General features: G+C 40.2%; 1 protein-coding gene across 2 annotated transcripts in view; it reads right to left on the reverse strand.

The window, feature by feature from the left end:
• jade2 (jade family PHD finger 2) overlaps positions 1-25,108 on the reverse strand; it is a 171,074-nt gene that overhangs the window by 67,224 nt on the left and 78,742 nt on the right. For both annotated transcript variants that reach the window (XM_078265609.1, XM_078265608.1), the window contains exons 5-8: positions 11,325-11,482; positions 7,824-8,035; positions 5,042-5,209; positions 1,543-1,659 (exon numbers count right to left, since the gene is read on the reverse strand). In XM_078265609.1, coding sequence (XP_078121735.1) covers positions 1,543-1,659; positions 5,042-5,209; positions 7,824-8,035; positions 11,325-11,482 — 655 coding nt within the window. The remainder of the gene's footprint in view (positions 1-1,542; positions 1,660-5,041; positions 5,210-7,823; positions 8,036-11,324; positions 11,483-25,108) is intronic.

Here is a 25,108-nt window from a genome sequence, read left to right on the forward strand (position 1 = left end):
GCCAAGTGTGTTTCCCTGACACTGACTCTGAGCTTTAACACATACAGTACAGGCCTGACTGGTTGACCTTTCCAGTGCACCTTCCTTTAATAAAGCACTCATTAGGAGTCACATTAAAAAAATCGAAGACTGACAACATATTACTATTATTATCTCTCAGACTCTCCTGTGCCTAAACCTTTCAAGACAGAAAACTGATTTGCTATTTCATTCCTTTACGTACATTAAGAACCTACACAGGACTCCTCCTGCTCATGGTGTAAAGTTGCATCTCTACCTTGTGTGTGAGGCAGCAGCTGATCAGTGAGTGTGTTTGTAAAGCCGCCTGCCTATAACCATGGAAACAGGAGGGAGAGACTCTCTTCCTGCGAGCAATTCTGGCTCAAGGACTCGCTGTTAATTTAAAGCATCAATACTGTGACAGCACACCGCTGCAAAAACAATCATCGGACACACTTGTAGGTACATACGGTTGTATACTTCCAGCGCACAACAAGCGTAGGGCTTTAGGCATCCAGTTCACCTTAAGGGCACTTTTAAAGCTGAATGGTAGGCAAGCTAATAGCTGTAAAGTGTGTTAGTGGTAATGTGTCAGTTGGGGGTTTTGTTTGCGTACTCAGCAGCATGTTAACGCGGTAGAGAACTATGATGATCTGTGTTGTTGAAAGACATTTTATGTGCGAGTGTGTGTCGGCCGAGTTTAAACTTTAAAACAATCCTGCAAGACTTTTGCTGTGCTTATGTATACTATTTTGCATGGGTGTGCCTGTAAGGCTTTATTTCAGAATGAACATCCCATCTACAGTATCAGTTTGTAAGGATAAACTCCAAAAGTTAAACTTTAATATTGAATTTCACACACAATTAAAACTTACCAATTTTCGTCAGGCTTGTTTTCATTCCAACGCCACCTCCAGAAAATGAACAGTGTGCGTGCACATGCCATGAGGATTGGAATAGGAGGAAGATGAAGACTGCTTTATTTGGGCTGGTTATAGTCTCTTTCTTGTGTGATTTTATTTCCTGTCTGTTGTATTTTATTTCTATTTAAACTGTAACTGGTGTGCTATCTTAGCCAGGTCTCCCTTGGAAAAGAGATTTGTATCTCAATGGTCTTCCTGGTTAAATAAAGGTTTAAAAAAAAAAATTAAATACAAAAGAAGAAACAGGATGAAGAGGAGGAATGACATGAAGCACATCTGTCTGGTTCCAATAGTGGACAGCAGCTGTCAGAGCAAAATTCAAACATGACATGACAATAGCATGCCCAACATGCATGAAAAGCAGAGTACAGAAACAAATACTGTGATTACTACATTCTTTCTCCACATAAGAAAATTGTGAAAATATCAAGATTTGGACAATTATTTTCAAACTGTTGAAATGAAAAGTGGCTGCTAAATGGGTTTGAAAAGAAAAACTTAATTCATACCAAAACTTAACTGGATGTTTGAGCGTTGCTGATGCATTTTAAGACACTGGGGTCACTTCATAACAACACAAGGCATGGCGGACGCAGTGATAAGTGTTTATCTGACGTACCTGTATGCAGGTTCCTGTGTGTTCTCGACACAGGCTGCAGGACAGAGCCCAGCGGCTGGCGGGGATGTGGGACACCTTGGTAATGGGCTCCATCTTCTCTGGACAGCCTATACTCACCTACAGGGAACAGGTAGAAATACACATATCGGATTCAAAGCACCGAATGTGATAAATAATCAAACAATCAACATTGTGTGGAGATAAATCGTATTTGTTCGTCATCATCCTTATCATAATAACACTTGCGGCAGTTATAACAGACAGAATGTTTTATTTGACTCATTTATTAAGCAAAATGCCAAACATATTTTGATTCCAGCTTCTAAAATGTGAGGATTTGCTGCTTTTCTTGGCTTTGTATCAAAAATAAAAATGTAAACTGAATATGGGATTTTGGACTGTTGGTCAGACAAAACAAGTCATTCGAAGACATCTTCTTGGGTTCTAAAAAACCTGTGTCCTGGGTACTTTCACAATTTTGTAGACTAAATGATTAATAGACTAAACTGAAATTGGTAATTGTGTTGCCTCCTAGGACAGTTTCATTAATACAGATATGACAACAATTAACAGCTGGAGATCATCACTCATCTTTTTATTCAGCACAAAATCTCTGGCTTAACTTCGCTCCTCACTTGATAAAATGATTAAATCTCCACCAAAACGGAACAATAATAATCAACTTATTGTAGCTTGAATGATAATTTTTTTCAGTGTCTTCCAATTTCAAAAGCCAAGATCTCGAATGAGAAAGCCTGTCCTTGGACCCTGAGCAGGGACACCTGTGCTCTTTGGAAAACATGATTGTAAAGCCCAGTGTGACTCACTCTCTCTGAGCGGTCTATTCAGAACAGCTTTGGCCTAAAACTCTTCTCCACCAAATACAACCAAAAAGTCATTGACCTGTGCCAACCAGCCATGTAGAATAGAGTGGAGAGCACTCATCACCAAAGTGCCATTTCTTCCTTCCTTCCTCCACTGTCTGTTTCTTTCCAAAAAAAAAACCTTCCACCTCTTTCACATTCACTTATTCTCATATTTGTGGCATTGCCCTCTTTCCTTGTCCTTCGCGCTTGCATTAACAAGCTGACGACTGATTTCTGCGGGTCATGCCCCTCCCTCTCTTCCTCCACTTGTCCTTCTATCTGATTTTATTTTCCTCCACTTGTCTGCTCGTCCACAGAACAAACACACAGCCTCGGTTCTTTCTCTTCCTATTGATGTTTTTTGTACAACAAACATTTTTTACTCCATTGAGGATGTCAATAGAAAGTGCAGTTCAGGTGATCAGTGTGTGTCAGTGTGGGTCAGTGTGGGTGTGTGTAAGCACTAAAGTGCAGATACCCAACGGGACCCGAGCTGGGTTCGGACACGTTTTTACAAATGATGTTAGGATTGGGGTTGGGTTCGGCCTATAGTACCATTGTGCTTTGAGTTCTTTTTCATGAAAATATAGTGTAAAAATAAATAAAAATGATAGACCTACTGTCTGTGTTGGGATACTTTTTGTTTAGTGCTGGGGTTTGTTAGGTACATGATAACGCATGAACGCATAAGGTATACAGGCAAGCTGTAACCATGGTAATAGCAATTGCGTGACAGGGTAACACAAACTCAGTGCTTTAGCTAACATTAAATGCATCAGGCTCGGGCTCGGTTCAGACATAAAAAACAGAATGCCTATTATTTTTAAATCAATTCAGTGGAAACCACAGTGTTAAATGAAAAGGCATTTTAAGAGAGGGGCTCTGCGTCTGTGTGTGTGTGTGTGTGTGTTGTGGAAAGCCGTTTAAAGAGGGACCTCTCTCTAGGGGTTGAAGGCATAGGGAAGCTGTACACACAGCACAGCAGGGGGGCTGTATCGTTTGAAGGCTGGGTGGTGTGTTTATGTACACACACACAAACATACGCACACATGCATGCATGCATGCACACACACACACACACACACACACACACACACCTGATCAAGCCCTCTCTATGAATGTCACTCTCACACACAGAGCCTCTTTTCTGGAAATTTCCACTACCATCAAATTCAGTAGAAATCTACTAGCCAGTGTTTTGATGTGTGTTACGTTTGTGTTTATTTGTGTAGACGTCTGCTATGAACACCTCTTTAGCTCATGCAAGAACACACAAACGTCTATGCAAGGACACGCGCACAAACGCAGAGACATGCAAATTCTCTTCTTTTTTTTTCTCCCTCCACGGTAGGAAGAGATAACAAAAGCGAACGGAGCAACGAAAACAATTAGCCCAATCAAGGGTGACAGAACGCAATTAGAAGTAAAAGGTTTAAACTGCCAAAAGTCATTCTGCTGGTGGAGTGTGTTCCTGAATAGGCTGAAGACACATGGCTGACTGCCTTAACAGTTTAAAGGTGTGTGCAAGGCATAAAGCAACATTCATATGAAATAAGCGGCTGCTTTATGTCCATTTAAAGCTTTTAGATGAGACGTTTCCAAAAGGTATCATCAGACACATCAAGTGGAAATGAGCGGCTGCTTGGCTACATGACGAACAGGTTCCTTATGAATCAACTGACATTATCTGCAGACTGATAAGACTGAGACTTTGACTGAAGAAGCTACATGAAGTATTCAAAGCGTTTACTGTTAACAAGAAAAGCCAAATGGAAAAAACTAACAGGTGCGAGTGTTTCTCAAAATCTGTGCCACATTTCCCGTAAACCCTGTTGTTTGGGATTTTTTTCAAGTACACTCACATGCCATATGTACATCGTAAGCGTCATCCTTCCTCTCAGCTGAAGCTACTATGAGCATTTTTTTTTTCTTCACAAAATGAGGACTGTGATTTTTCTCCCCCATGTTTCTGTCGATGCAAATAGTGGAAGAGAAAAACACTGTACAGCAAAGTGCAGAAATCGAAAACAGCACTGTGTGGGTCTTCATCAAAGCATGTCAAACACCACAGAGTCTTTCAGGTGGTTTTCTTTTCCCTTCTTTTATGGTGTAGACACCTCGTCCAAGAGCACCATACTTGTTTTAACACACATTCAACACGGCAGACATTCAGTAGTTTGCTTCTTCATATTTATGCAGTTGCTGACTCCACTGAACCAACATAGGAAAGATAGTTTTTCACACTAATTTTGACAATGACTACAGCTGTATGCACTAGGGTAAATGTGAAAAAACTTACTCACTCTTCAGAGCCACTGTGCAGCAATATTTAACACTCACATGTAAAAGAGGAGGCACAGATACCAATTTCTGCATTAACAGTGGCATTAGGTGCAATCACAAGACTAGATTCCTGAGTATGGTGTGTGACTGGGATCATAAACACAATATACAGGTAGGCCTTACTTTGATTGGAAGAATGAAGTCCTGCACCAGGTATAGGAAATGTAGAAAACAACTACCTTAAGCACTAAGGTGAGCATGACAAAAAGGGAACTGGAACAGTTATCTACACCGTACTATATTTGGATCATTTGGCTATGTTGACCCCAGTGCCCCTCCTTGGGTCTCACCTCAGGGATCCATAAGGCACAGCTGACGTGGACCCACTTGGTTCCACTGCGGGTGGGTTTGAGGGCCCCCCCTCTCTTAGGGCAGAGCAGACATTTGGGCTGGACGCCTAGAGCACAGGTCCGACACAGCCAGTTCCCCTGGGGTACCTTCAGGATGCCATAACACGCCTGTGACACGGAGAAAGAGAAAGAAAAGTTAAGAGAGCTGATAATGTGAAGGAGACAACATTATTGACAAGCCCAGAAGTAAGTCAGCGTTGTGGCTGACCGCCAGAAACACTCCCATAAATCAACCTTTTTTGTAGTTTTAGGTCACATTTTTATGATTCACTTATTAGACCCTGCTTGTTTTAAACTATCTGTTAACTGAATGAAGGATTTTAGTTATCTGACATCTGGATTTCTAGCTTTCAGAGATAAGTACTTAGCAAACATTTGCAACTTCTTGACATGCAGGCTCTCATGAACTCATGCTGAACAGCATAAGCAAAACACTGATTTTAAATGAGAAACTGTTTTATGCAGTACTTTTACTGGTTTAAATTACTGGGTTTGTTCGCTTTGGAGTAGAGGAGACCTCTGCGGACAATTCTGCCTTGTTTCCCGGTCCGGACAGTCTGCCAAGGGACGAGGCTAGCATAACCAGTGCTTGTTTGTAGCTTTGGAAGCTAACTAACACACAACGCTGACTACAGAGACTGATTGCTAATACAGATGCTGCTGATGCCCTTCCTCCGGCCACTGTCCCTGACCAGCTCCACTTGATCCCACCACGAGAAATATTTTCATTTTTTGGGCCTTGGATGATCCTTTTTTCCCTCTTTTTCTAAATATTTCCACTTCTAGGTGAGAGACCATGATATTGGAGGTAACTATTTATATCCAGTTTAATAACAGCAGCAAAACGGGCACCCGGGTTGCTAAGTTGGTAGAGCGCGCGTCCATCTATAGAGGCCTACTCCTCAACGCAGTGACCGCAGGTTCGACTCCGACCTGCGGCCCTTTGCTGCATGTCGTTCCCCTCTCTCTCTCCTTTTACGTCTTCAGCTGTCCTGTCAAAATAAAGGCCTAAAATGCCCAAAAAAGAATCTTAAAAAAAATAAAAGTAAAATAACAGCTGAAAAGCAGAGGCAGTCTGATGACACTGAAGGTATGTTAGTGCCAACAGGGCTGACAGAACAATTAACACTGTGTCACTGTGTAACAAACACAACAGAGCCCCCTAAAGCCTCAGGTTGTCAAAGGTACTATTTGTGAAATTGCTTATGTATGTGTACTTTCATGTTGATGATAAATGATGTCAGAGGGAGTAAAATATGGAAGGCAGCTCTGAGGAAAACAGCCAAACCTTGTGTTTGAACAACCTTGATTTGTATTTCACATTTAGGCTTTCTGCATTTAGCAGTTTTTCTTTCCCGGAGGCACTTTCTTATTTTGTGAAAAATAAGTTTCTAAATTAGAATTACCGCATTGAGGTTGTATGCCTCCGCCAACCAGTCAAGTTGCAGTTAACATCCACGTCTCCAGACCCATATAATGTAGTGAAGCACATGGTGCAACGACAATCAGCAGAAACCAAAAAGCTTGTGGTAACACTAGACAAAGCTTCAAATATGGATGTTGCAGCAAAGAAGCTACAAATTCTAAAACTGGACGCTTCACACACATCTTCAACTTGGCAGCACAGAAGATCTATACAACCAGCACAGTTTTAAGGTGGGCACCCAAGATTAGTGTCACCAATTCAATAGTCTCGCATTGCCAGACCTTCTTCCACAGCACTGCGGAGGAGGGTCTGGTGAGTCCACACAGCAATCCGGGATGGGAGAAAAATGTGCTCTAGTTTATTGGCATTTCTTTAAACCAATCACAATCGTCTTGGGTGCTGCTAAACGCCGAGCGGAGCCACGGTGCCACTGCAAAATAGCCTCGGGAAGGAACTTAGTCGTGCAAAAGAACACTCAGATTGGACAGATAGTCTAGCTAGCTGTCTGGATTTACCCTGCACAGATCTGAGGAGCAGTCAACCATAGTCCTCATAAATCGACCGGAGTTTAAAATTACAACACAAACAAAGTGGAAGGTAACGGGACACCTGAAAACGAACATCCAAAAAGAGTGGCATCCGGCAGAATTTGCAGCAGAACGAGAGCAATCCCGGAAGTGGAACGTCGTGGATATAGACTACCAATTCAGTATCCGATCAACTTTGAAATATGGTCACAATCCTTCTGATCCTGAGTTACGGCATTGAATAATGGCCAGAAAAGTGTTTTTGCAGGACATCATAATATCACAGTGAAGTTGACCTTTAACATTTTTTGATATAAAATGTCATCACTTCCGTCATTCTATTCTATTAGACATTTGTTTTTGTTTTAAAGATATTTTGGGAGGAGAGAGAGGGAGGATGTTTACATGTGAGTCTGGCTTATTTGAAACTAATGTACTTGCACTTGATTCTTGCTGTCCGGAGTTTGTAGCTTCATGGTTGAATGCACTTAATGGAAGTCACTTTGGATGAAAGCGTCAGCAAAATGAAATGTAATGTGATGACATGCAGCAAAGGGCCTCAGGATGTATTCTTGAGTCCAAGTGGACATTTGTGCCAAATTTGAAGAACTTCCCTCAAGATGTTCCAGAGATATTGTGTTCAAGGAAATGGGAAGGATGGAGGGACAGATGGACAACCCAAAAACATAATGCAGAATGATTAGTGATACTTAAAGACACACATATGCTTGAACAGAGAGATAAACCACTTAATCCCTTCATTCCTGACCTGATGAACGCAAACGTTGCACTTGTCACAGAAGACCATCTCGTTGCTGTCCTCTCCCTCTGGCGAGCGGCAGACATCACACACCACGTCCTCGTCGTACTCGATGCCCAGGCCTTCCTCCGTCTCGATGGCCTGCCGCATCTTCTCCTCGCACACGCTCTCCAACTCGACCAAAACACACTCCATCGTCAGCTCGTCCAGCTCTGGTAGTGCTGGTGACAAGAGGACAGGAAGTAAAATGTTTTAAAAGTGTTGAAGGCAAATGTTGAGACACGGCCGCTGATAGCATGGATAAATACTTGAGAAATTACTGAAACTGTACAGAGCAATTAGAAGGAAATATGCAGTAGCAGGGTCAACACTTAGTACTTGTTATCAACAAGGATAACAGTAATGGGAAGCTGCTGATGGGGAAAAACAAAATCAGTGAGCCAATTTACCGAATTCCAGATATTTCTGGCCAAAACACATTTTCTCACACTTTAATTAGAAACGCTCACAGCTTTCCTTAACATGTGCACCTCAGACAGGTCGCTTTTTGTTTTCTTTGGGCCAGCTTAGGATATAATGAAATGAACTGCAGGATGTGGGAGTATTGCAGTTGACTCTTTGCTAACCAGAAAAAAGCAAAGAAACACTACATGTGCTCTGTCACTACAAGCCCATTTGCTATCAATGCTGAAAAACGATGAAATTTGTCATTAACCCCTTCTTGGCGAAAGCTCAGTTCACTGTGCCAATATGTGTCGGCATTGGCATTAATATTCCTGCTCCATTTGCATATCAAAGTAATGCCTTGCTCGAAGGCTCCTTAATAGTTGATGAAAACTGATTTAACTGGTGAATGCAAGATTTCTTCCTCATAAAACATAAAGTATTTGAGGTACCAGGAAAGTGAACAGTCTGGTTTCCAGGATGGTGGCAAACAGATATGGAATACTATTATCTCATTATATGCAACAAGATTACAATAATTCTACAAAATGGGTAACAGCAAGGCATTAAATCTAGTGTGAAAAAGTAGTTTTTTTCTGAAATAAAGATGATTAATTTAATAACCATTCAAAAACAAATAAAGTTTAGATGACGTTACTTGGGGACTGTATTTGGAATACTGTAATACAGGCTTTAAATAAAGACCATGCCAACACAAATCAAATTAGAGTTGAGTAAATCTTTTGCTCAGCCACAATCTCTGGATTCTTAGGTGATCATTTCTAGATTCAGTTACATTATTGTGTCACATTGCCTTGCCCGAATGCTCCAAGCAGAGATAAAGAAACTGTCCAGCTGTCCTGGAATCTGTAGTTGAAGATTATTTATTGCTTTATTTGACAGATTCATCACTCAGCTGGGAGGATTTCTGCTTAAGTGGAGATGAGCATCCTATGTCTCTATTTATTATTTATGTCACTCAATCCCTTTTCCATCCAAAAATAAATAAATAAAAACAAATTAATTTACTGATTCTGGAGCATTTTGTTGCCAACAATTTACAATTAATTTATAACCTGAGTTGTAGTTTCTGCAGTTTCACATAAAGTAGAGCTAAGACAAATCCAACCAAAATACTATTATGCTTCCAAATGATTTTGAAAAAGAAACCTGAATACCTGCAGCTGATGTTGAAAACAGCTCGACTTCATTTTTCATATATTAGTCTTGAATTTGGCACAAATTTGTGCGATTGTAAATGTTGTAGATTTAGAAGCTGTTTTTGAATCGGCAGAAAAAAGGGAAGTAGAGTTAGATATTAACCTGCTGTGACATTAACATAATGAACTGAACACAGAGAGGGAAGCAACACCACGTTCACACATATTTGAGAGTGTGTGAACTTTGAGTGTATTTGCTTTACAGTTATCTGTGTGTTTCAACTGCACTTATGTCAGAAAGTGACACCACACACACACACACACACACACACACACACACACACACACACACTTCTTTCTTTACTTTCCAGTATGTTCATGTACTTGTCTAATCCTACAGTATTTAACTTACTCTATTAAATGCAATGCAGAAGGTTGACATTCAATATCAAATATATTACTACTGACAGACTGCATGCTCTCCAGTGTTTTGTGCTGCTGTAAAGACCGAGTTTCCTGCAGGAAATCAAGTTTCCTCTAAAAGTAATAATCTGAAAATCAAATTAACCCCATCTCTAAAACCAACTTAAAAAGTGTTTACTGTAAATAACCAAAATGACAGCACGTCCAGTGGAGGACTGAGATAGAAAACGCTAAATTATCCCATCATGAGTCCAGAGCCGTACAGCCTCGCCCAGCAGAACCAATCAACCGTCTGTTTGGTCTAGTATTGTAGGGTATGGGAAACAACACACTTCTGCTACAGCAAGAGCCTGTGTGTGTGTGTGTGTGTGTGTGTGTGTGTGTGTGCGCGCGTACATCATGCGTGCGTATGTGTGTGTGTGTGTGTGGGTTTGATTTAAGAATATGTCCTAGAAATAAAAGCCTGATACCCCAGCTGGGATTTCTAAACACAATTACGACCCTTTATCTGAAAGGAGCCGATCAGATAGCGAATGAAATGGTGGAGATGGGAGAGATGCTCGGGGTCAGCAGTTGTCACCATGGCAAAAGGGAGGATATAGCACAGCACAGTAGATAAAGAGTGATAGTTACTGTAGATGAAGAGGAAGTTACAGTATATTTAGAGCATCTGCAGTTTTCAGAAAAAGTCTCATTCCTCTGGGATTTATTTATTTATATAACTTAAAGTGATTTTTCAATACGGAAGTCCTAAAACAATGAACTACTATACGTCATTATTGGCAGTTAGTTCTGTCAATGTGCAAAAACCAGCAGCTTTGATAATGAACAGAGTTTTTATAGGAGAGAATATGGTCCAGTTTCTATTAGTCATGTTTGTGTTAGTACCCGTTGAAGTGTTACCCCGACTAAACAGTGCTGAACCATCAACTCAATTAATCAATTACTACTAAAACAATTCTGATAATCAATTTGTTTTCAAGTTATTTATTAATGAAAAAAAATGAAAAACATCCTGGTTCGAGCTCCTACAATGTGAGGATGTGCTGCTTTTTTCTTTTCTTTCATTGTAAATAAAATATCTATTTTAAATGGTTACAAATGTGTTTTCTGACATTTTAAAGACTAAAAAAATGGACATTTTATTTAGTTGCAGCCCTACCGATGAATATGAATTTCACACACACAATGCAGTGTAGGTATGGATGTGTCTTTTAAGCCTCTGTAGCTCTAAATGTAGTCCATGAGACTGAAGTAAAACCGCATCACTCATGAGACATTTAGGTAAGTTATTTCATACAAGGCAACATGGAGGATCAGGCCAAGTGAAATAATAATAATAATATTTTGCATAACACTATTACTATATGTCAGCGCTTACAACCATGCTAGATGCCTTTGGGAACAATTTTTTCTGTTGTTGATGTCAAAATGTTTTCTGGCTTTTATTATCAAATTAGGCAGCGATGCAATATGCACTCACCCATCTGTCTGAACTCGTGGTTGACCAGTTCCAGCCAGGCAACGTCCATGTCATCCAGGTCATAGCAGCTGTAGCGCTGGGTGGGAGGAGGCTGGGTGTTGCTCTCCCTCTCCTGCCTGTTATTGGAAAGGCCACCTGTCGACTCAGTCGGCAGCAACCTGGAACAAACACAAAGATACATGCAGAGAGTTTATCACGTGGTCTGGAACAACTTGTTTTAACACCTTTAAAAAAATGGCACTAAACAGATAAGATGAGTCACAGATTGTCTTACAAAATGACTGAAAACATGAAGTAAATAAAACTAATTATTGAACTTGTTGATGGGTAATAATTCCAGCTGTTGATTGACAAATTAAAAAAACAACAACCAACATGTGGTTGCTGGCACCTGAGCGCTGCGGTCGTGTAGCAGCACAATGTTAACACTTGACTTGTCCCAATACAATACCACCTCAAGTATGTTACTGTTTAAATGCCACATTTACAACATTTACAGCAGCATCAAACATAAAAGTGAAGACAGAAGCTTTGGATTTTAATAGCTTTATTTTAGCCGTTTTATTTTGATCTTCTGTTCTTGACCCCAAGGGATACTGAATAAACACCTGGAGGGATTTCTTTCTGCAAAATGGATGAATTTGTATTCATTAAAACGGTATTTATTAAGGGAAGATTGACGCAACACTCTGGTCTTCCTCACTTTGCATTTTTAAATGCTGTCCATACATACTCTGTGACAAGCAAACAAAATCCTGCAGTTCTCATGACAATAGGAATAATCGGGAAGTCCTTCCCATGTCTGGGGCTCTCCCTCATAGTCAGTTCCTGACCTCATGGTCCAGAAAAACTGAAACAGAGTTTGACGGATGCCAAAATAGTAAAGAGGAAAAAAAGCAATCGAAACAATGACAAATCACGTGGTTTTAGGCAGCAGTGTCAGGAAGCTCCTCCAGGCAGTGTCTGGTCTGTGGAGCCTCAGGCCTGAATGTCTCTCAGTCAACAACAACAGGAAATGGGGTCAGGAACTCTGCTCGACCCACTGGGAACCAATAAAGACTCAAACACGCTCATACACACATTTGTACACAGACACACACGCAGGCCCGCATGAAAACATCTGGATACTCTATAGAGCTAATAGATACATATAGAGATGCACAAACTAGAGGCAGATACGCACTAAACACACACATGCCATCAGGCAGGGAGACACCACGCCCGAGTAATCAGTCAAAAACCGACACACAGATGTACTGTACAGATCACACTCACTCACACACCATTACTCCACAACAGCTCTGTGTTTTGCATAGTAACGCGCACACACCCCAATGATTCACACGCCCGCCTGGTGAAGTCGTGACCTTTGTGTGAAAAGGTGAAGTGTGTCAGTGATCAAAACAACAAAACAAAACAACCTTTAGCTCTCCGTTTAGCTCCCCGTCCTCAACGCCTCATTATCATACTGCTCCGCTATTATCATCACCCTCTGTCACTGCCGTCGCCCTCACATCAAGCAGCACTGTGATGATCATCATCATCCTCATCATTATCATTATGCTCCCCATTACCATCACCACTACTGCCGTCATCATCACAACAGCTGCCAACATTTAATTCAGTTATCTTCACTAGAATGGCATTTCATATGTGGTGGCAGCACTTCACAGTACAAAAGGAAAATAACAAAAACAATCAAATAAATAATTGTAACTGTCGATTTTGACTGTCATTGACATAAAAGCTAAATAAGTGTGGGAATTATTCTATTATACTACAAAATATGTAAATTTGAGTCAATTCACAATATCACACAATAAAACATCTAATTGTCTACTCTGTAAACAATCAAATTCATTCTTAATACCAACAATACTCATCTCTCCTCATTTTTGACTCCTTTTCTTATTCTTCTCTCCTTCCTATTCATACACTTGTCCTTTCACTTTTCTTATGTTCTCCTTTCTTTATCCTGCTGCTTCTACTTCCACGTCTCTTTCTGTCTCCCATCCATTCCACTTTTACTTTCATTTAGCATGCAAATATCTCTGTGGACATGCAAAACATTGCCCTGCATATGCACACACATGCAGTTTATGAAATCATCCTCTGGACAAACTTTTGTGTGTTTTTTTTTGTGTATGTGCAGATGCCCCAACTACCCCAGGATCCTTGCATCCAGATCAATCAATGTCAACAACCGAGTAATATGTGCATCAGTGATCAACAACATTTCCCCTGCTGATACCCCATCCATTAATCTAATAAAAAAGCACAGATCTGATCTATTTCTGTCTGCCAATGGCCAATTTAGACCACTAGTGCAGGATCAATGGAGGCAAATGTGTAGTCATTAATACATCAAAAATGCTACTATCTTTCTGTGAAGACAAAAAAGCAAAAACTGAACCCTAGTTTGGCCTGGTATCAGTTCTGATATCCGATACTGGGCAAACAGGCCTGGCCAGTCAACTGGCAGGAGAGAAAGGGAAGAAAAGAGAGAGACAAAGACACACAAGACACACACAAACACATATACAGGGAGAAAAAGTTTCATACTGGAAACACTGGGCTGGTTGTTTCTGTTAAGTAACGTTAAGAACAACTTCAGTGTGTTATTACATTGGTGGGTGGTGTTTTTGCACTAGGATAAGGCTGGTGTTATTCTATTATCAACAAAACCAACAGAGTGTCCTCTCAAACACACAACAGCCCCAAGCCCAGTAGTTCTTACTGAAGACGTATATCTTTAAAAACAGGACACAAATAAAAACCTTCATTTTTTGTAAAAGTGACAACTGGGCACTGTGGCTTTTAGGAAACATTACTCAAGCAAGAGTAAATGGTGCACCTTTTAGGGACTACTAAACCTGCAGATTAATACAGATTTGCTGCTCTGTAAGTATTAATAGCATCAGCTAAAATAAAAAGTGTGGCTCACCAATGTTTTTTTTTTTTGTTTTTTTATATATATTTTTTTTTTTATAGACAACAATGGAGGTCTATGGCAAAGAGGGATGAACTATATCAGGATTTGGCTACACAAACAACACTTGTTAGATCACTTCATTGCTGGTTTTGGCATTTCATGGGGTTTGTTGATCATAAGAAAAATATAGTATAACCACACAATATCTGATTTCAAAGTAAAAAATGTGATAACCAGTCAGTGGTGTAATATACTGAGATGTTATCAGCAGAGTGCTTTTGGAGTTGATGTTCTTAGCTTTGTTTATTTTAATATTGGCTTTATTACATTAGCTTTTATGATTTGATTGGTGTTTGTTGGGCTTCTAGCTGTGACTAACATTGTTGATTTGCTTTAGCAACATGGGGATGTAAATAAAAAATTAGGAAGAGAAAACGATACAAGAAAATGGCGACAAAAACAAGACCATAAAAAGCAGATAGAGGAGATACCCAGTCAACATTTGGACACTGATAAAATTATACCTGCACCAAAACTAAAACCATGCGTAAATTCAAAGAAAAAATGAAAGTTGATACCATATGTGAAGTCATCCAGCTGATACCTCCATTAGTTTGCGAAATTAGACCCTTTCCGACTTACTGATATCAGTTCAAAAGAATTGGAAAAACCACTCAGAGTTTTAAATGAGACGTAATATCATGTTTTGTAAATGTAGTGCTTCTTTCTACCCTGCCTGTCAAATTTCTATCATCTCTTTATGCCTAGTGTGGTGACATTTAAGTTGAGCTCCTGGTTTTGTTATGTCACAGGTACAGGAGACAAAACATGAAAGGAAAGCATCGCCTCATAATAATGTTAAGTCATCCCATCTAACAGGATGCGAGTCAATGGGGGTCAGAATACAATGGAGTACAATGTGTTCTTCCACTGGTAAGTATCATATCACTCACACACACACACACACACACACACACACACACACACACACACACACACACACACACACACACACACACGTTACATAATGTAGGTAAACAAAACCGTGTGCAAAAGGTCTCCTGTTAGGCCAGGCTTTATAATGACTACAAAGGCAGAGAAAAAGTGCAGAGTCATCTGTCAATCCTAAAGACAATTACAGCTCTCTGCCAAACTGTAAATACATTTTCTGTCTTTTTATGGGGTGAAGACAAATTCTGGGAAATGTATATGAGCCAAAAAGCTTAAGAAGTATGGACAAGCATCAGCATTTTGAATATCTGCTCAAGATTCTCTACTTCCTTAAATGGCATATGATGCACACTAGGGCTGAAACGATTCCTCGAATAACTTGAATAATTCAATTACAAAAAATCCTCGAAGCAAAATTCTTTGCCTCGAAGCTTCGTTAAATCAACGTAATTAAGGTTGTACGGTTCACTGTGTTTCCGCTCGGAGGATTATTACTAGCGCACAACACGTTGACGCTTCTGTGGACACAAAACTGACGGCCCAGATTACAAATGAAGGAAGACGAAAATAGCGAGGGTCTAAAAGAAGAGACAGGCGAGAGAAAACGACAGAAAGTTTGGGATCATTTTAAGCTGCAAACATGCTGCTACATCATCTCTGTAGAAAACATTCAGTGTACTCATCCATTCCACGGAGCGAACCCGACACAAGGTAGCTAACTAACGTCTGCTGCTCTCATCCACCGCGCTGTTTTACACAACTAGCCTACAGCATGCTACTCTGCAAATAGCGATGTTTTCCCCACAAGCTAAAACGAACGCTGTCGGTTTGTAGTCTAACTGTTTATTAGTTTGCTACTAATCTTTGGAAACTTAGCTGCTGCCGGAGACAAACCGGCTCCTCCCCCCAGCATGGCCACTTAACATGCACGTGAATGACGTCAACATGCCGGTGATGTCTGCATTCTTTATCTTTTCTCTTCACTGTGTATCAGGCTTCTGAAAATGTGTCCCCCAGAACAGTGTAGTTGAACAGCCCTGCTGTAAGCTTTGTACCGTCACATTTACCCTCTGGTTAGTGAACAGCTCTTTTGCATATCCAGTGCAAAGAGCCAGAGGCAACAAGGGGAAGGGGGTGAAAAATATTAACATTTGGGCCACCAAAAATGTACTTTTTTTTAAGGGTCTTGGAATTTGGCAATAAAAAATTTTGCTTTTTCTAAAAAAGGATATACAAAAGTATATATACAAAAGACAGGTTTCCTTTTTTTTTTTTAGTAAACAGCAATAATAAATATTTACTATAGCTGTCTACTAAGTATTTCTTATTAAGTATTTCTTATCCGATTACTCGATTAATCGATGGAATAATCGGTAGAATACTCTATTACTAAAATAATCGATAGCTGCAGCCCTAATGCACACACATATATCTGCATCTAATTAATGAAAATCGGAAGGAACTGAAAACTGGAAAACGCAAACTGGAAAATTCAACTATAAAAGCAGACAATTAGTAACGTTTTGTTTGTTTGTTTTTTCAAAAAGAAAACCAGGTACAGTAGAAGGTATCCTTGAAGCACACCAAAGCAGATCAAAGCTATCAGTAGAATTTCTAAATTTTGAATGAAATATTTCTAGGTTATACAGCTTTTTAATCACTGAATTTTTCACATCTTAAACCCATGAAATTATGGGAAAAATATTTGAGCTAATAAAAAATAAAAAAAAATAACAATCATAAATAAACCTTCAAAATCACTTGTTTACATCCGAGCAGTCTTAATGAGGAGAGCAGCACATTGGAAATATTTAGATGTTTCCTCCTTGGAATCATAACAATACGACAGCTAAATTTTCTTTGATCTTAATGGTGTGCCCCATGAAATATTTATCAGGAGGAACTACACACCGTGGGGCTCTGATTCTAAAAAAAACAATGAAAACCAAAGTCCCCCCCTCCATCCCTCTTCCAGCTCTGAGGCCCTGCGGAGAAGTGTCTTTGGTTTACTATACAGGAGGTGCCTCTGGTGAGCAGAGGAGTGGGAGCTGTGAAGTATATCTTGTGGAGTAACACTGCTGAATAGGATGTTATATGAGCATGGGGAAGGGAGGACAGGTGATTTATATGTTTGTGAGTGCTTGAAAGAAAGAGCTAGAGAGAGCGAGACCTGGGTCACATAGCTTATGCAAATAATTCATCTGCATTTGCTTCGGTGGAATACACCAAGACTTGGGCTTACGTAGACAGATGATCTAGCTAGGTTTACTTTGAACTGGGCAGGTAATTAAATGTTTGATTGCAAAGTTTTATCCTTACTGTACAATGTCCACAGACTTCACTTCTGAAGTAAACAAAAAAAACGCAGGCTTAGTATGTAAGGACATACTTTATGCAAATTCCCCGCACAAAATGATTAGGCTCAGTTACATACTGTATGACATATGATCACCGATAATTTAGCATTATAGCTTCTGGTCTTTGTAATTTGTGTTAATTTGAAGCATACTGGACTGTCACACAGCTTGGTGAATGTTTTTGATTTGCAGCAATTCATAAACTGATAAAATATGTAAGAAAAATAGTCATCTCTTAGTGAATATTAAAGCTATAGTGCGTAGTTTCTGGCGCCCCCTTGAGGAATTCTAAGTAATGACAACAACACTGTCGGCCCATCCACATGATGTAATAGATAGATAAAAAGAAAGAGAATGAAAGAAAGAGGGTAAGGGAAAGTCAGCAAACCTTCTTCTCTCTCCTTGCTCCCATATGTTTCTCACCACTGTGTAAATCTCACTTTCCTGCTTTTCATAAAACATCAATAATAATCTCCTCAAGGAGAGATGAAGTGGATGGTGTTTACATAAGACATTTCCAGTGTGGGCAGAGTGACAGCAGCTGAACTCAGCTCTCAGTCTGACTCTCTGCCTACACAGGACCCAGCTCTAGTTTAAACTGACATCAACTTCTGACAGATCCCTCATGAAGAACAGGAAGTCCTTGTAAACCGGGCTAAAAATGTATTTGAGGCTAAACGGAAAAGCAGGGGAGGGAGGAGGGCATGGACGACAGAGAGTGAGAACAAGACAAATGAGTTGAGAGGAGAGGAGAAGAGACAGATATGTAGGATGGAAGAATTTAAGAAATTATCTCAACATAGAATGAAAGCTTAAAACTGAGAGATGCTGTGCACATCTTTCATTTACACTGGACAACGCTAACAAAAGTTTATTTTAACCAAACAAAAAACTTTTCATTTGCCAGCAATGGGGCGCCATGGTAGGTCATCTACACGCACCCCAAGTATTAAAGGGGTGGTTCAGAATTTTGGACATAGGACCTCATTTCCAAGTTAGCCAGTGTGTTATTTATCAGTGGAGACCGTCTTCAACACTTTTCATCCAGTCCTTCCAGTTGCAGAGTTCGCTGGTGCTAGGCTAGAGCAAGTCAACAGTATCTGCTAGCCTGCCACTAAAAACAGTCTTACCCACTCCTCAGTACACCCGAGGCAAATAAATTATAACGCCAGACTGTCGATGTAAATGTCTGTTGATAGAATAATGTTAGAAATAAAACTACCCTTGCATCTCAATGATTGCATTACATTTTGAGGGACTAGTTTCTCAGCAGCGGCGGAATTTTACTTTGCTCCGGTTAGTAGTACTGCGCCGAAAAGTAAACAGAGAAGCGCACTACAGTCGGGACACCTAGCTAGTAGTAGCCTAGTACATTGGTATTGAAGCACTGGATTGGAAATTAAGGACTAGGCAAGATGGTGATTCAGTGTGCATTTAGAAATTGTAAAAAATAAACCAAACAGATGGGCACCACAAAGTTTCCACAAATTCCCATTGGGAGATCCAGAAAGGAACCAACTGTGGCTTCTTGCTGCTGGCTTGGACATCAAGAGACTCTACTCAAGTGGCAAATGTGTAGTGATCATTTTAGACCAGACGACTTTGAAAACCCCCGCAATCTAAAGGACCACAAGTCACTGACAACGAATGCAGTTCCATCCGTCTTTCCAGATGCACCAACAGCTACTGATGAACATTTAATAACTTTTGGTAGGCTACTCTAGCTAATAAAGCTAGCCCGTTTTATAACGTTAGCTGAGCTGCTACTGATAGTTTGAGACTGACAACGTTAGTGGAGATAACGTTCCAGTTCATTGTATTGTGGAGAGTGACAACGTTAGCTAAAGGTATAGCTACACTCTTAGTAGATACCTGGCTGGGCTAACCGCCAACTTTAGGTAATTGCTGACAGAAAAGTCATGTAAGCTCGGACAGTTTATATGCAAATTGCAGCGGCAGGTATATCAACTTAAGTGATTGTCATGGAAACCGGATTCCTCAGTAGCCTAGGTAATATCACTCCGCTACTGCTGTAGCCTATGCTACCAACTACAGGGAACAAAGTATAACTATTGCAATGTGATGCAAGGGTAGTTTTATTTCTAACATTATTCTATCAACAGACATTTACATCGACAGTCTGGCGTTATAATTTATTTGCCTCGGGTGTACTGAGGAGTGGGTAAGACTGTTTTTAGTGGCAGGCTAGCAGATACTGTTGACTTGCTCTAGCCTAGCACCAGCGAACTCTGCAACTGGAAGGACTGGATGAAAAGTGTTGAAGACGGTTTCCACTGATAAATAACACACTGGCTAACTTGGAAATGAGGTCCTATGTCCAAAATTCTGAACCACCCCTTTAATACTTGGGGTGCGTGTAGATGATCTACCATGATGCCCCATTGCTGGCAAATGAAGAGTTCTTTGTTTGGTTCAAATAAACTTTTGTTAGGGTTGTCCAGTGTAAATGAAAGATGTGCACAGCAGTCTGCATCTCTCAGTTTTAAGCTTTCATTCTATGTTTAGATAATTTCTTAAATTCTTCTTAAACGGTCTCCACTGATAAATAACACATTGGCTAATTTGGAAATAAGGTCCTATGTCCAAAATTCTGAACTACCCCTTTAAGGCTGAGCCTTAGCAGTGGCCCAGGTTTGACTATCATCCCCGGCCCTCTTCCCTTTCCTGTCTATCTTCAGTTACTATCTAAAAAAGGCAAATAATGTTGATTTTTCAAGCAACAGCTGTCAGCTATGAATGTCGATAATTGCCTGCAAAAACCTTCACCTCCTCAAAACATGCAAAGGCAGCTTTGTTAATAATTTTAGACAGAAAAAAAATGCTCTTTCTACAGTTTTTCAGTAGTTTGATTTCAACTCCAAAAGTAGGAGTCAAGTACAGTTAATTTGAAGTCAAGATTTAAAAAATATTCCACAAGCTCCTCCTCTAATTTTGAATTCCCTCCAATGCGATACAATATTCTTTTAAACATATTGTAAAAGCTGCTTAAAAAAAAGCTGCAAACATTATCGGCACAATAAAAGCTCCACAGCCAGCGGATGTGTCTACAACATCACAGAAGAAGTTTCTTCTACTCTCTGAAGACAGAATTCACAGGTCGGTGATGATAACTTGAGGGATAAGGGAGATAGTCTACATACAAGATTAAACCACTTGTTCAGACATGCCATTCTTGTCAGAAGCATACAATCACTTCCCTGTGTGTACACACTGAGTCTGTGTGTGTGTTTGACATAATCTCTCATTCTTGAAATACCTCACTGTCACAGTACGGCTGAGAAAACCGAAAACTGGCTATTCCCTTTTCTTCCCTGTAATCCCTCGCTTTCTTCCCCTAGTTTTCACACCAGACAACGGCCCCTTATCCTTGAGTGACCTGTACAACCCCCCCACACACACACACACACACACACACACACACACAAACTACAAAACACAATCCCATATAAGCATGCAGACTGGAGCAGGAGGATCAGGCCAGCATCTAACAGGTTACAGGGTTACTCACCCCAGAGTCTAGGGGCAACCTGTGTGGTGGTGTGGTGAAGGGTGTTACTGACAAAACTGTGTGTGTGTGTGTGTGTGTGTGTGTGTGTGTGTGTGTGTGTGTGTGTTAAATCTTTCTGTCTGCATACTTTCCTATCTGTATGTCCAACTTTGCATCTCATTTTATAGGGCTAGGAAATATGGCAAAAAACACTGGACTGTCTGCATAATGCAAAGACATACTATTATGCACTTTCATAAATAAGAGATGCTGTATTTCCAGTTTTATAGCTGACTGTCTTATTTTGTTTACAAGTTACAGATGGAGTCTGGAGATGATGTGGGGTACTCTTTGTTTACTCTTCACATCTTACTTTACACACTAAAGGCTATTGCAGCTAGCTCAGGGGATAGACTGTATGACACTAGGTGGTACACCCTGAGACATGCACAATAAAAAAAAAGATTTGCCTTCGGCATTTTTGTTATGCTTTTCCCTTCACTGTATTGAACCGAACCGTGATGTCTGAACCGAGGTATGAACCGAACCGTGACTTCTGTGTACCGTTCCACCCCTATCTCCTGGATTGTTGCTTTGGAGAACTAAGTCATCTTCATTTCATATTTATGTGGAAAAACATGCACGCACGCACAGTCATCTTTGTTATATTTATGTGAAATAAATTATACTATTACTACTAATTAAACTATATCTCAAACACACACACAAATTGTTCATTGTACAGTGATCCTTGAGAGAAGTGCGTCATCTTCATGTTATATTCATGTTGATAAAATCAATCATCTCCCAAAACAGAGAAACATCATTTGCACAGTGACCTTTCAGAGATGACTCACCCGTGTTGCTTTTACTGTATAGAAATCAGATCAGCACACACACACACACACACACACACACACACACACACACACACACACACACACACACACACAGGAACCAAGTTTCTAGTTCCAAGTTTTTAGTTCGCTGGGGGGATTTCTGTTGAACTATTTTCAACAGAAAATGAGAGGATGTTACAAAGCTGCCCACACTGTTTGAATGACAGATTATCTCTTAAAGGTGCAGTGTGGAAACACCAACAGGGCTCGACATTAAGGCTTGTCCGCTTGTCCGTGACAAGTGGATTTTTTTGTAGGGCAAGTGGAAGAGAAATTGACTTGCCCCACTGGACAAGTTAAAACTCAAACGAAATAAAATGCCATGTTACTTCACGTTATGTGCCACTCATTAAGTCTATTTCACCGATTTTATTTTACCGATTTGAAACAAATACATTTTTCCCCCACAATCTGTCGAATCAGCGTCCAACTCAGAATGCTTTGATTGTCCAATCAGGAGTCGGTCCAAGTAATAATCGCCCGCAGTTTAAACATACATTTTACCTGCCTCAGAAGAACAGTGGTGGAGACTGGAGTGGAGAGTGATGTTTCTTCAGGCTCCGCAGCCCGGCCAAGTGCCAGGGAAAGCATCAAGAACAGTTAACCTTACAACAACAGCACCATACGAGTTAAAAAGGGAAAGAACATTTGTGAACAGCTGGAGAGATGAATTTGACTGGGTGCGTTATGAAGAAGGAGTAATGTTCTGCGGCGTCTGCTGGGGGCAACCCAACTTGGCTGACAAGTAAATGACGTTAGCTAGCTAGCATCGGAAGCTGTGTACCTAGCAAGCATTAGCAGCATTTGTGTCGGTTAAATGTACGTAGTTAAATATCAGCTAATATTCAACTGTAAAGTAGCTACACCTTTTAAAGGATCCCTTGGTAAATCAGCCTCTACCGGATAGAAAGTGAATTTGTTAACACCAACATTTAGTGGCAAAATCCATTGTTATGTCTACAAAATTATTTAAGATGTAGTATAAGTTTAGCTAGCTTGCAAATACTGAGGATAGCCTACCGAAGTTCAACGGTTTGTTCGAATTCTGCATTAGCACACAAAAAAAATTATAAAATGATAAATCTTTACCCGGACAAGTGACTTTTGCGCATGGACAAGTAACGTAAATGTACTTGTCCAAAGGACAAGTGCCTCAAAAAGTTAATGTCAAGCCCTGACCACAGTAATGAGTGCTGAGCTCCAAAGATGGAGAGAACATTTTTAAAAATGGCAATCCAGAGAATTTACATTATAAGTAGGAGCTCATGAATGAAAAATGTGGCTTGGAGAGCTACAGTAGATGGAAGTTTAGCCAATTATGGGTTACAGTAAAATCCTAGCGTTTACTACACAGTTGAAGTCACAAGCAAAGTTTTAAAATAATACTTAATATAAGGGCTTGCAAATATAAGTTACAAATAACCGGCAAACTATGGGTCAAAGAAGGTATTTCATTCTGATAATTGTATCACTTCTTGAGAGACTTTGAAAAAAATATGAATGTGTAGGGAGGATTTGTAGCTGTCTAAGCAGATGTGGGAACTTCATAGTTAAATACGAACTTTTTAAGGCTGGAACGTTGATCTTTTAGGTCAAAGTTTAAGAAAATGAAGGTCTCATCCCCTTCACTCATTGGGTTAAGGGGATTGTTTATCAGTGCCAGTGTGTTTTACAGTGAGCTGCCATTTTGTTCTGCTAGTACAGACTGCCTGTTGTCATGGATATGACTCAGACTTATTAACACCACTACTTTAAAGCTCAGTGGGTTACTGCACACACACAAACACTACAGTTACACTCACTGCCAAGTGCACAAACAGATACTGAAAGGCACACACACACACACACACACACACACACACACACACACACACACAATTCAAACTTTAGTTCCCAAGAGTGCAAAATCAAACACACATGACCACACACACACTCCTTCATAGATGCTGACAAACACACAAGGGTGCATACACAACACAATGCTTGGTGTGTCACCCTGATTGCCTTCCCCCTACCCTCTCAAAACTCCCAGTTCCTCTACAAACAGTAAAAAAAAAAAAGGAAACACCAAAACTAACTCCCCCCAGGTCCTTTCTTTCAGTCCTGTCCTCAGAAATGTGCAAACAATGTTAAACAAGAGACGAGGTCCGTGATAACAAGAGGAAAAGAAATGTAGGGGGCACTGCAGAGAGAGAGCGAGAGAGAGAGAGAAAGAGAGCGCGAGAGAGAGATGGGGTACTGTGTTTGTGCCTGCAGCAGGGTTTGGGCAAATAAGGCGGGGGAGTGTTTTCATTAATATTTTCCACCCAGTTAGTTGGGAGCCAGAGAGGAGTCCGAGACAGACACAGTGACAGGGGCAAGAGACTCAGAAAAAGAGGATAAAACCTGGAAGCAAGAGCAGACAGGAGACACCAAAGATGTGTTTTATGTTTGTGGCACACTTCCACTTCAGCTCTCTATTTGTGTTCTATGACTTCTTTACCCTCCTCACCCTATATTCTAGTAGCCTAACCACCCTAACCTGTACCTGTCCTAAGGTTGGAGTTCAATAGCATGTTACAAAATCTGAACCCAGTATCTAAACAGTAGATGAGATCTGAATCCTATTGAATCCCTCATCGAATACATTTACATTTGAAACAGTACAGGTTTAATTGAATACACATTGCAACCTGTAACTACAAACTGAAAATGAGAAGCTATTAAATACAACAAATAATCATTACATTGTTCACACTTTGTGCAGTCAAATCTAAATTAAATTATTCTGTAAGAAGAAACAGTAACTTTCTCAGCATGCTCACTGGCAGAAAAAAAGGAACAGCCAAGTGCATGGTTACTGCACAAGCTGTTCAAGAGAAATTAGATTATCACTTCATGTCTATTTTGGAACCCTTTTTACTTCAATAGTTGAAAAGAAAGCAGTGAGAGACTGAAATGCATTAGCACATCGTGTACAGTGCCCATATGAATTTCAATTGACTTCCCACTGCCGAGGGGTTGGGGTGTAAAAAATAAAAAACTGTCATTGTGTGGTGGACTGTCCCTTTAAGAGGGTTGCAGGCACTTCCAGGAAAATCCGGAACATATTACTTCACTTTAATGTCATTATGTACAAGTGAGTGTAATCAGAGTAG

This window comes from Sander vitreus, chromosome 13, assembly GCF_031162955.1.
Source record: "Sander vitreus isolate 19-12246 chromosome 13, sanVit1, whole genome shotgun sequence".
Lineage (NCBI taxonomy): Eukaryota > Metazoa > Chordata > Actinopteri > Perciformes > Percidae > Sander > Sander vitreus.